Source organism: Rhinopithecus bieti, unplaced genomic scaffold (assembly GCF_001698545.2).
Source record: "Rhinopithecus bieti isolate Rb0 unplaced genomic scaffold, ASM169854v2 scaffold_38631, whole genome shotgun sequence".
NCBI lineage: Eukaryota > Metazoa > Chordata > Mammalia > Primates > Cercopithecidae > Rhinopithecus > Rhinopithecus bieti.
In genome coordinates this window covers 1263584-1275017 of record NW_016817145.1, presented here as the reverse complement: position 1 = coordinate 1275017, position 11434 = coordinate 1263584, and the positions used below count along the sequence as shown (strand labels likewise).

The 11434-nt window shown below is 41.0% G+C and overlaps 2 protein-coding genes across 6 annotated transcripts in view; one reads left to right on the top strand and one right to left on the bottom strand.

The window, feature by feature from the left end:
- Positions 1-731: 731 nt before the first annotated feature.
- Positions 732-1719, bottom strand: LOC108517769 (atherin-like). 3 transcript variants are annotated; one of them, XM_017855874.1, is made up of 2 exons: positions 1672-1719; positions 732-1384 (listed from the first exon to the last, which is right to left on the bottom strand). In XM_017855874.1, the coding sequence occupies exon 2, from the start codon at positions 1290-1292 to the stop codon at positions 864-866; it is 429 nt and encodes a 142-aa protein (XP_017711363.1). In that variant the 5' UTR covers positions 1293-1384; positions 1672-1719; the 3' UTR covers positions 732-863. The 3 variants fall into 3 exon arrangements, with proteins under 3 accessions (XP_017711363.1, XP_017711362.1, XP_017711364.1); XM_017855873.1 differs by lacking the exon at positions 1672-1719 and adding an exon at positions 1440-1529 and having other exon boundaries at positions 732-1292; XM_017855875.1 differs by lacking the exon at positions 1672-1719 and adding an exon at positions 1440-1486 and having other exon boundaries at positions 732-1129.
- Positions 1522-11434, top strand: part of ZHX1 (zinc fingers and homeoboxes 1) — a 32023-nt gene continuing 22110 nt past the window's right edge. Inside the window, exons 1-2 of one of the 3 annotated variants that reach the window (XM_017855867.1) lie at positions 1522-2049; positions 9207-9319. The gene's annotated coding sequence lies outside the window, so the exon portion shown is untranslated. The other 2 variants (XM_017855868.1, XM_017855869.1) reach the window with 2 other exon arrangements.

The window sequence follows — 11434 nt, the reverse complement described above, 5'->3', positions numbered from 1 at the left end:
TTGGTCTAAAGAGGTTCCCAATGAGGGCAGTACTGCCCCTTGGGGGCCTACTGAAATTTTGCGGGGGCAGTTTTTGTTTTGCATTGTATTGGTGGCAGAGTATTCGCATTGTGAAAACTCTGTTACTTTAAAATTTTTCTTGATATTAGTACATATTTTATTATAAACTACTTTCTATTTTTTCATCTTTATTAGAACATTACATTGGTTTCTCGAAATCATTTGTAGAGATAGTATGCATTAGTAATTTAATTCCAGAGGAGTAAAGCAGTGTTATATTTTTTGTTGTAAATACAGGGCGTGGAATGTGGCAGGGTTGAATACCTTTGCTTATAAGATTAAGCCTCATCCTACACAAGTTTTAGGATTCTAAGATGAAACCTATAAATAAAAAGAACATTGTAGAACACTGATTTCAACAGATTCCACGGGCAGGCGCGGTGTCTCACTCCTGTAATCCCAACACTTTGGGAGGCCGAGGCAGGCGGATCACTTGAGGTTAGGAGTTCGAGACCAGCCTGGCCAACATGGTGAAACCGTCTCTACTAAAAATACAAAAATTAGCCCGGCATCAGGTGATGGGCGCCTGTAATCCCAGCTACTCGGGAGGCTGAGGCAGAAGAAACGCTTGAACCTGGGAGGCAGAGGTTGCAGTGAGCCGAGATCGCGCCATTGCACTCCAGCCTGAGCGACAGCGCGAGACTCCGTCTCAAAAAAAAAAAAATCATATTTCCACTCGAAACAACTGCATCTTTTAGGATTAATGTGGCTCAGCGGAGCTCTACTGTGCTTTTAGGATTAATGTGGCTCAGCGGAGCTCTGCACAAAGAGTCCGCGACTGGGATGGGGGTGGGGAGTGAACGTCAAGGGTCCCAGGAGCGCTCGAGCGTCCAGGGCCCGGCGTGTGGAGCGGCTGGAGGGTGAGTTGCCGCTCTCCGCTTTGGTTCTGTTCCTCCTCGTTCTGACGGCGGTGCGGGGGAAAGGGAAAGTGAGTGGAGAGGGGCGGCGACGCTGGGCGGTGTTCCCGAAAGCCCAGGCACTCGCTGACCCCGCTGCAGGGCTGGTTCCCTGGAAGCCGTCGGGATGTGAAGCCCTCGACTCGGAAAGAAGTCTCGGGAAGAGAGAGTGGCTGTTCGAGGGGAGGAGGGCGGCTGAGGGACAGAGGGCGGCTCCGCCTTGCCCGGCGGTTCCAAGTACGGCTGAACTGAACTTTCGGTGTCAGCGGGTGGAGCTGCGGCCCGCCGAGGAGCGAGGAGAGGTGGAGCTACCGCTGACAAGGGGCGCGGCGACATCTGTCAGGGCACAGGGCTCCCAGCTGGACTCGTAGCGGTCTCCGAGGGGCGGGGCTTCCGCCCAAAGGGGCGGAGCCTGGGTCGTGTCTCCCCTGGGGATGGGCGTGTGATGACAAGGGGCGTTTCAGTAGAAGCCAGCATGCTTACCTCTCACGATCCAGCAGTGACATTAGGAAGGCGGAGCGCAAGGAAGGCGGGGCTGCCCTCTGTGCTGACCCGAGAGAAGACTAGGCTTCCGTCGACAGTGGGCGGAGCGGTCGCCGGCAAAGGGCGGGGCCATTTCGAGCCCTAGGAAGGCCGGGCTTCTCCTGACAGGGGGCGGAGCTTCCGCAGCCTGGGGCGGGGCTTCTGTTGACAGGGGGGCGGGGCGGCTCCCTACCTCCCGCGGTGCGCCAATCCCCGGACTAGGGGACGGGGTAGGACCCCAGTGGAGTAGCAGGGTCTGGGCGTGGAGAGCCCGGCGCCGCACAGGGTGGGGGCGCGCGGAGGACGCGCGCGCGGGAGCGCCCCTCCTTGACCGGCTCTCTCCCCTCCCCCTCCGCCCCGACGGCCGCTGGGGCGCGCGCCTCTCCTCGCACCCCCACCCTGGGTCCCTAAGCTCTGCTGGGCCACCGAGCTGCTGAGGCCCCTTTGCGGGCCCGCCGAGCGGTTCCGGGTTTAGGGTTCACAGGTCAGAGTTGACTCCCTGAAAAGTGCAGCCGGTTTGAAATGCAAGATGGCGGCGGCGTGGCGCTGAGAGGCGCGGCGGCCCCTGCAGGTAGTGGCGTGAGCCGGCCCCGCGACCAGCGGGCCTGGAGACTCTGGGCTGCGGGTGGGAACCGGAGCGCAGAGTCCGCGGCCGGCCCGGGAAAGGCGAGTGGCGCAGGGCCCGGCGGGAGGAGGGTGGCCTCACAGCAGAGACCCCTGGAGCTGAGCCCGCTCGCGGCGGCGGGTGGCGTGGTGGACCCGGCGCGGGGCGTCCGAGGGGGACGGACGGGGCCTGCCTCGCGGCTGGGCAGTCGCCGCAGAGGGACAGACAGACCCACAGCCTCCCTCGCTCTTTTTGGGTGTCTCCGCCACCGAAGGAGCTTGGGGGCGGGGGGCTCTCTGGAGGGAAAATCTCAGCTCCCTGTCTTGGTGAGGACTGAGCAACTTAGGATTGTTGAGGGGAGTGAAGACTGCGTATTCCCAGCGGAGGGCGCCGCCGGAGGGAGCACCCCAGTGATGTTGGGAGTCCTAGAGGAGGTCGGGAGCGCTGTCCTCCGGGGGCGTGTGGCTACTTCGTGGGGACTCAGTCTCCCTGAGGGTAAGGAGAGATTCTCTTGCTGGAGCTGAGCGCACTGACTGAGGTTGGAGCCCAAGCAAACCGTTCGGGAGAAGTCCTTACCTCCAGTTCAAGGAAGGCTGTGCGCACCCGTTTCGGGGCCAGGCCATGTCTCAACTTTGGGAAAGACTGGGAGTTGAGTCCTTAAGCACCGTATTACGATTGTGAGGAAGCTCTGGGATTTAGGGAGAAGTTAATTAAAGAGGATGGTAGGGGCGTGGGGGTGTGGGGGCTGACCCATGGGAATCCTCCAAGCCTTAGGGCCCACAGTGAGCAATCTACTAATTCCTCAAAGGGAATAAAAGGCTGGGAAGGAGAGGTTTGAGAGGAACAAGGTCTAAGGGCAGGAAAGAAGAGCCCTGGCAGATGCCCTTTCCTTATATATTTACACCAAAGTTGGAGGTAAAAGGACTTGGCAATTCTTTGTTTTAGTACCTTTCCTGTCCTCTTTCCTCCGTGGGTAACTGTAAGGAAAGAGCATAGCCCCTGAGAAGGAAAAGATTCCATTTGATATCCTTAGCTTAGGTTAGTGAAGGATCCAGCAGCTGGGAAGGCGTCAATGAGAAACAGCAGGCAGGGGAATTAGAACAGGGACTAGGGATGAGAAAAGAGAGATACAGGGAAGATATCGGACAGCAGAAATTCCACAGCCCTTTCTGTCAACTCAACCCAGCTATTAGAAAAAAAAGAAAAAAAAAAAAAAAAAAAAAAAAAAAAAAATGCGAAGAGATAATCTTTGAGAGAAAAATGTAAGAAAAGGCTGAGAGAAGTGGTGATGTGATTAGGCTGGGATTCCATGTAACTTAAGCAATTCTCTTGGAGGTTAATGTGACAGCAGAAAAAGGAAAATAACAAAATTGGAAAATATACAGCGGTTCACGGTTAGGGAGGAAGAAGCAGTTTTCCCCCAGGAACAGTTAATATTTGGTTTGGGAGGTGTGTGTGTGTGTTGTGTGTATACATATATAAGAGCACTTTAGATTTGTTGGTATTGGTCATTGTTTCTCAGTCTTTGTCTGAAAGCTTTAATTTGTGTTATATGGTGCTACATTAATTATCTTTGTTTATGAAAAATTATTCTGAAAAAGTCATTCTTTTTTTGTTGGGAGTGAAGGTGAGCAGGAGTTGGTTTTAACAGGGAAATTGGCCCTAGTATACCCATCGATTATTTTAATTTCTGAAGTAGCAATTCTGACTCCTGATTTTAAGCAAAAGAAATGTGAGTGCTGCCATTGACAATAATGCGGTAACAGGACGTAAAAGAAAAAGGGCTTTCATGAATATTTTTTTTCCTTTTAGTTTTCTCTCCTTTCTCAAAGCATTTGAGGGCTAAGCAGACTAATTTTATACAAAGTAAAATGTATAATCGTGGACCTTTTTGATACAAAATGATAGCATTTCAGTTACCAGTGAATCTTTTTTGTTGAAGTACCTCTTCAGATTCCTTATTTAACAATCAGGATTAAAATGAGAAATAAAGAATAATACTTGGGTAACTGATGATAGTGATGATTCATAGAGATTTCTTGAACCATTCTTATAATTTCAAAAGAGTTTTAACATCTTCAGTGGAAATGTTTTAAAGATAGAGTTCAAGTATAAACTAGTTTAGAACTTCACATTTGGAACATTGTATGCATGTGTGCTGTTCTTTGGTTTCTTCAGTGTGCATGTAGCTCTAGTTTTATATTCAATTCTGAACAGATTAGGCTGGGTGAACCAGAGAGGCATTAATGCCAGATGGTTTGAAAATATGCTAAAGCCGAAAACATAAATGTGTCTGTGCTAGTGAGCACTCATTAGTACATTTCTTTCCTTTATAGCTAAGCTTATTATTTCACTGGATTTGGGAGGTAGTTCATGCATGATGTAGCAATTATTTCACCTTTAATGATAATTGTAAGTTCTTTTTTTTTTTCAATAAATGGGGACAAAGTTTTACAGTTATTAGCGAAATTAATAGCATAGGAGAGGTGGCTAATTTTGAGGATTTTTCTCCCTTTTCTATTATTTTATATTAAGATGGAAAGGTTATATTATGATGTATTATATTTCTTATGCTAATTAAGCATAAAATGTGATATTTGAGACTTGGTTTGCTGTAAATTATAACAATACTTAAATGAAAATGCTTTTAAAATTATTAAAATGATCACAAACGTAGCTGAGGAAATAACCCTTTTATTTGTGTTTGCAGTTTGTGAATTTGGGCCCAAAAGACTTAAATTAACAGTGTTGAAAGTTCAGCACCTAGTTTTTAATCTAATATCATAGCCAATGCAATTATTCAGAGAGATTTTTAGAATTATCTATTGTACTGTTTATGGTGCTAGCCAGTAATACACATTTTTTAAACCATTGTAAGTATTTATTTATGTTGTGATAAGCACATTTACTGTTAAGACTAAATTTTTTGAACTTAAAATCCTTTTAAATAATCATACGTATTTTCAAAAGTAAGTTATATTTCTGTTTTTGAAACTGCTACTGTCTTTAGAATAAGAGTCAATGTTTCTATACTACTACTGATAAATTTTATTGTATCCTTGTTGCTCTGATATATTTGTAGTCATGAATAACCAGATTTGCATGACTGAAGTTGCTGACTTAGATTATTAATCAGAATATACATTGAGTTTACATTCTGGAGATCTGCATTTTATACAGGATATTCTTAAAATAAATAGTAATATGTAAATTTTTATGTAGTTGCCAGGTTTTGATCTTAAAAGATACTTAATCTTGGCATTTTATACAATTGGTTTCCAATTTAAGAGGTAAGACTGTATACCTTTGGTCTAAACAAATATGATGATATACTTTGGAAAATAAGTATACATGAGCAGTGGCCGGGCGCGGTGGCTCACGCCTGTAATCCCAGCATTTTGGGAGGCCGAGGCGGGCGGATCACAAGGTCAGGAGATCGAGACCACGGTGAAACCCCGTCTCTACTAAAATACAAAAAATTAGCCGGGCCCGGTGGTGGGCGCCTGTAGTCCCAGCTACTTGGGAGGCTGAGGCAGGAGAATGGTGTGAACCCGGGAGGCGGAGCTTGCAGTGAGCCAAGATCGCGCCACTGCGCTCCAGCCAGGGGGACAGAGCGAGACTCCGTCTCAGAAAAAAAATAAAAAAATAAAATAAAAGTAAAGTATACATGAGCAGTTTAAGAATGATGTTTGTCAAGCGGAGCCCCAATTGGAGTCCTTTTTTTTTTTTTTTTTTTTTTTTTTGGACAGGCGTCTCATTTCTGTGCCCCAGGCTGGCAAGGCCCAGTGGCGCATAATCCATGGCTCACTGCACCCTCAGTGTCCTGCTTCCTCACTCAGCCTCTCGAGTAGCTAGGATTACAGTCATGTGTCACCCATTCCCGGCTAATTTTTAATTTTTTTTTTGTAGAGATAAGGTCTTGCTGTGTTGCCCCAGCTGGTCTCAAACTCCTGGCCTCAAGCAGTCCTCCGCCTTGGCCTCCCAAAATACTGGGATTACAGGCGTGAGCCACTGCACTCAGCTAAATAAATAATTTTTAATGCAAGATTTTAATTTTCAGTTCTTAGTTTTAGATTTTAAAAAATAATATCAGAATTTATCTTAACAAAATTAAAATATTGAAGTCATAGCCATAGCATATATTATTGTAAATAAAATAACTTTCATTAAATTTTGGCGATTTCCTATTTCTCAAGATTTCTAATCCTTTTTCCCCTTCTTAAAAGTCTTTCTTTTCCTTTTTTGTTTTTTAGTGAGAAATGAAAGAAGATAGGAGGTTCTGATATTTCTAAGCACTTAACTCATAATTATGTTTTTCTTCTATCCTAAGTTTATTCTCTTTTACAATCAGTATTCTTAAAAATAAGTTTGTTAAAACTTTGCTAGACATGGGCTGTACTTGGGAGCGGGGAGGATCATGAGAACAATTTCTGCTCGTTACTATGATAAAATTACTTATATCAGATGTTTGCTAGTTCTATGAAATACCCCTTAAATATGTCATACAGTAATGATTCATTTTGAAGCTAAGGTCAGAAAATGTTTGTGGGGGAGAGGTTAAATTTGATTGATTAATACCTGCCTATTGAAGCCAACTTGTTCCAGCATGATTTAATATGCTCAAAGGTACGAAATGGCAAATACATTTTGCTGGTTGGTTGTTACCCAGATTCTTAAAGTATTTTATCACTTGTCAACAGTTAGCAAATTTTAAACAAAGATTTCTTTGCTAACATTCATTGTGTTCTAAGTACCAAGAAGTATTCCAGAAACTTTACATGTGTTACCTATTTCAATCCTCACAACAACCCTATTAAGTAAGTAGTATCCTGTTAATATTACTAGCCCCATTTGTAGATGACAGGGCTGAGGCACAAAAAGGCTAAGCCATTTGTCTAAAGTCACACAGCTAGTAAGTGGCAGTGCTGGATTTGAACCCAGTCTGTTCCAAATTTTTCAAGCTCTTGGTCTTTTTTTGTAATCCATTTACTACCAGAACAGCTTGTTCTGTTTTATTATATAATGTATATAGCTGAGATGAGCTCTTTAATTTTTGGAATTCACTCATACTAAATTAAGAAAAATACTTTGAATTAGATAGAAATGTTCTGAAGTAATTCCAGTATCAGGAACTTAACATCAAGCAACTAGGATTTTCATTCAAAAGCACTGAGGAGCTCATTTTTGCTCCTCTGGTAACCTTGTGCCTTTACATGTCTTGGCAGCTCTTCTTAAGAGACTCATTCGGTAAAATATCTTGCAATTACTGTGTGATTTTAAGAATGGATTGAAATAGGTTACCAGTTTCCTACGGTATTAATAATTCATTTTGGAAAATAACCTTCCCTCTTTGGCAGCTGTTTTCTATCTTCTCTTCTAGTCCACATCCTGTAGATTGATGGCTAACGAGTGGCAGAACAAGGAGATACCAGGAAATGAAATTGTAGAGTCCCAGGCTACAGAGATAACAAGATGCTTCACTGGGCCTGCCAGGAAGATGCTCTTTTGCTTTTCATGAAAATAGTGTACTTATTCAACCTAAGTTTTAACTTAATCTAGAGGTATTTTACTAGGGGACTGGTGTATTTACATTATTTCTTGATGTGAGAAGTTTCTTCATAAACCTGTAGTAGTAGCAGGAATCAAAAAATAAGGTTAATTGGGAAAATAATCATCCTTAATATTTATTCATTATAGTTTACAGAGAATAGTGCTTAAAGAATACAACAAAAGGCCAGTTAGGGATCACGCCTGTAATCCTAGCACTTTGGGAGGCCAAGGCGGATAGATCACTTGAGCTCAGGAGATCGAGACCATCCTGGCCAACATGGTGAAACCCTGTCTCTACTAAAAATACAAAAATTAGTTGGGCGTGGTGGTGCGTGCCTGTAAACCCAGCTACTCGGGAGGCTGAGGCAGGAGAATCGCTTGAACCAGGGAGTCGGAGGTTGCAGTGAGCCGAGCTTACGCCACTGCACTCCAGCCTGGCGACACAGCGAGACTCCGTCTCAAAAAAAAAAAAGAATACAACCAAAATGCTTTAACCCTTCAAAAGTGTTATTTATGACTGTTCTAGTAAGAGAAGCAATTGTAGCTTTATTAAACTTTTCTGATTGGTTTAACTGCTCTAGGTTATATACTACAACATATTTGTACAGTAATTGAATTTTCAGAGAATTATTTTCTATTTATTTGATTGCGTGATATTAATGCTTTACAGTGCACTGATTGTAAAACCATTTGGTAGTAGCTTTCAGGCAAAAACGACATGGCTAAACCCCAGTCATTCTGTTAGATAACCCCATGTTTACAGATCAAGTACTACTAGTTTGTTTAACTTGTTTTGGCTTGTGTTGTCAGCATTAATAATCCTCTCCATCCTGATTAACGTAATAAATTAGGATACAAATGTCACTAGGTTTATGTACAAACACATAAACATATACAACTACTTCCATTTCTTAGTTTAACTAAATTGTCTTCATAACCTTTGTATACTTATTTATTTATTTTGAGTCAGAGTTTCACTCTTGTTGCCCAGACCGGGGTGCAATGGTGCGATCTCGGCTCACTGCAACCTCTGCCTCCCCAGTTCAAGTGATTCTCCTGCCTCAGCCTCCTGAGTAGCTGGGATTACAGGCATGGCTACCATGCCTGGCCAATTTTGTATTTTTAGTAGAGACGGGGTTTCTCTTTGTTGGTCAAGCTGGTCTCGAACTCCCAACCTCAGGTGATCTGCCCGCCTTGGCCTCCCAGAGTGCTGGGATTACAGGCATGAGCCACTGCGCCGGCCTATATACTCATTTTAAAGAATTCCCAATTTCTACATCTCAATTTTCACTTTACAGATGGCATATATTCACATTTTGAAGTTTTATTGAAAATGGTGTAGTGGTTATTTGGTTGTTCTGTATAATACAAATAGAATTTTTTAATATGTAGTTTTTGTGTTTCCTACCAATATTAGGATTGGTATTTAAATGGTTCTTTTAAAGTTTTGATGAGGGAATAAACTTTTTTTTTCAAAATTACACTTATTTATTAAAAACTAAGCCATAAATTGTAGAAATTTCCTGACCAAGGCTAAATTATATCTAGAATAATAAAATATGAATTTTTTGTAGGAGAAGACAGACAGCTACTTTGGACCTGTTGGTGATGATGGCCTGAGCTAAACATCTAACTAGAAGGGATACCCTTCCATTTCAAGAACAGAATGCTAAGGAAGCTGTGGCAAGTATGTGTTTCAGTATTTTGGTATGGTAAAACTCAGATACTGAATGTACTCACTTTAGATTCCATGATACTATATTTGGCTAAAGTTTTAAGAGCTTTCCTTAAAAAGCAGCAGACATATGTTAACACTTTTTTTAATATACTTTCAAATTTTAAGAGCTGTAACTATAGGACTGCTTTAATTTCAAAAGAGACAGCATCACACTTCATAATAAAGCTTATATGGTATATTTATAATTGATTTTAAAATTAGCATTTGATGAAATCTGCTGTGTCAGGCACTATACCAAGTGCTGTGATAACAGAGGTAAACAAGACAAAATGTACCTTTGGTGTGGGGAAATTGATCTAGAAATTTTGCTATTCTTTTACCTATATCCAGAAAAATGCTTCAGGATGTTCAAGAACAAATCCTGAAACTATATTTTCAAAACGTAGGCTACTAATAATAGTTAATTATAAGAGTTAGAATATTAAATACTCTTACTTATATTAACCATACCAAAACTTAAATATTTGAATATTGATCCTTTTGTAGTTCATAAGTGTGATGATTGGGTTTCATGCTCATGTGTGAAATGTGCCTTTCTCAAACCTTGTTACGACACTGGCACATTACCTGTGTGACGTTAAAAGTATATATATATATTCGAATATATTTGTATGTAATTGCTTTTATATTTTATCTGATTAATTAATTGGCTTTTATAAGAAGCATTTATCCAATTGTTATTTTAGATGATTCCAGAAAATACTAGGAAAGATTTGATAAACATTAATGTGGTAGTTTTCATTTTAAAAAATTGATAACAGAGTTCTTTTAAGTTGATATTACCAATACTGATTACTATTATCTTTCAAAGTATTTTGAAAAATCTAATTATTATGTCCTCAGTGAAGTGGGTAACAGTTACCTTACCTTTATAAATAGAGAAGATAATGACCAGATGAATGGTTTTTCAGTCTTCAGAGATAATCTCACTTGGAACTGAGAATAGCATTCTTGTGTTAGACTGACTGTAAAAGACTTAACACACCTTCTTGAGAGAAGTAGGGAAAATTGTTTTCGGCAGAAAATTACTTTTGATCACATTCACAAACTCTTCACAAGATAAGATATTTCATGATACTGCTAGTTTATATATCACTTTCAATGTATTACATACCTACCTACCTACCTGCCAGCTGTGCAGAGAAAACTAGGATGTTAGTGTCCTAGGGAGAGACCTTTCAAAAAGACATCTCACTCCTCCAATCTGTGGTTGGAGCTTGCCAGAAAAAAATCTGTCCAGTTTGGATTCTTCTTTTAATCTTTAGTGTCATTAAGGTCTGCTTTCTCAGATGGAAAAAAACAGTTAGAGAGGATAGGGTTTCCTACCTTTCAGCCTTGATTAGCATTAGCAAAGGTATCCTCTGACATTTGGTTATCTTTGACCACAATTTCTTAGATGCTTTCACTTTTATTGTTTTTATTCCTGTTTGTATATTCACTTTAATACTTGATTTTCTGTTGTCTTGAGACTATTTTTTTGGCAGTTTTCTTGAGATTTATCTCTCAGGTAGTGATTCTAGGTTACCAGCAATAGTTAAGAACATCTGCTGTGGATATAAATTTGTGTTGTCAAATTCCTGATTTAATTTTTTAAGAACTTGATGTTTCTAAATATTTTAACATTTTATTTTATTTTACATTTTAACTTTGAAAATACCTTAATTGTGTAAAAGTAACCTTTATTTTTTTTTTAACACAGTGGGTACCTTTTGTTTTAATCTGACCTCATTCTTTGTTCATAGTGTTTAGGCATTCCGTGATTTTTGTGTATTTGTAACTTTTAGTTTAAAACAAACATGTTAAAGTATTTTCGACTGGCTAAACAGAACTCTTGATTCAGAGAGAGAGAAGTGACACTGAATAGAATACAGAGTCCTAAACATTCTCAGTATATATACAAATGCAGATTCCGAGGGATTCTCCATGTGCATATTTTTGCTACCTAAGAACAGTTTTAGTTTTGATGCTACATCAAAATTAACATGATCCCTAAAAACTATAGTATCTTCTAAATGCTCTTTTTTATTTTGTTTTATTTTTTATTTTTTATTTTATTTTTTATTT

Bases quoted from the DNA above. Each gene is read 5' to 3' on its own strand.
- LOC108517769 (XM_017855874.1), bottom strand. From the start codon at position 1,292: ATGTCGCCGCGCCCCTTGTCAGCGGTAGCTCCACCTCTCCTCGCTCCT.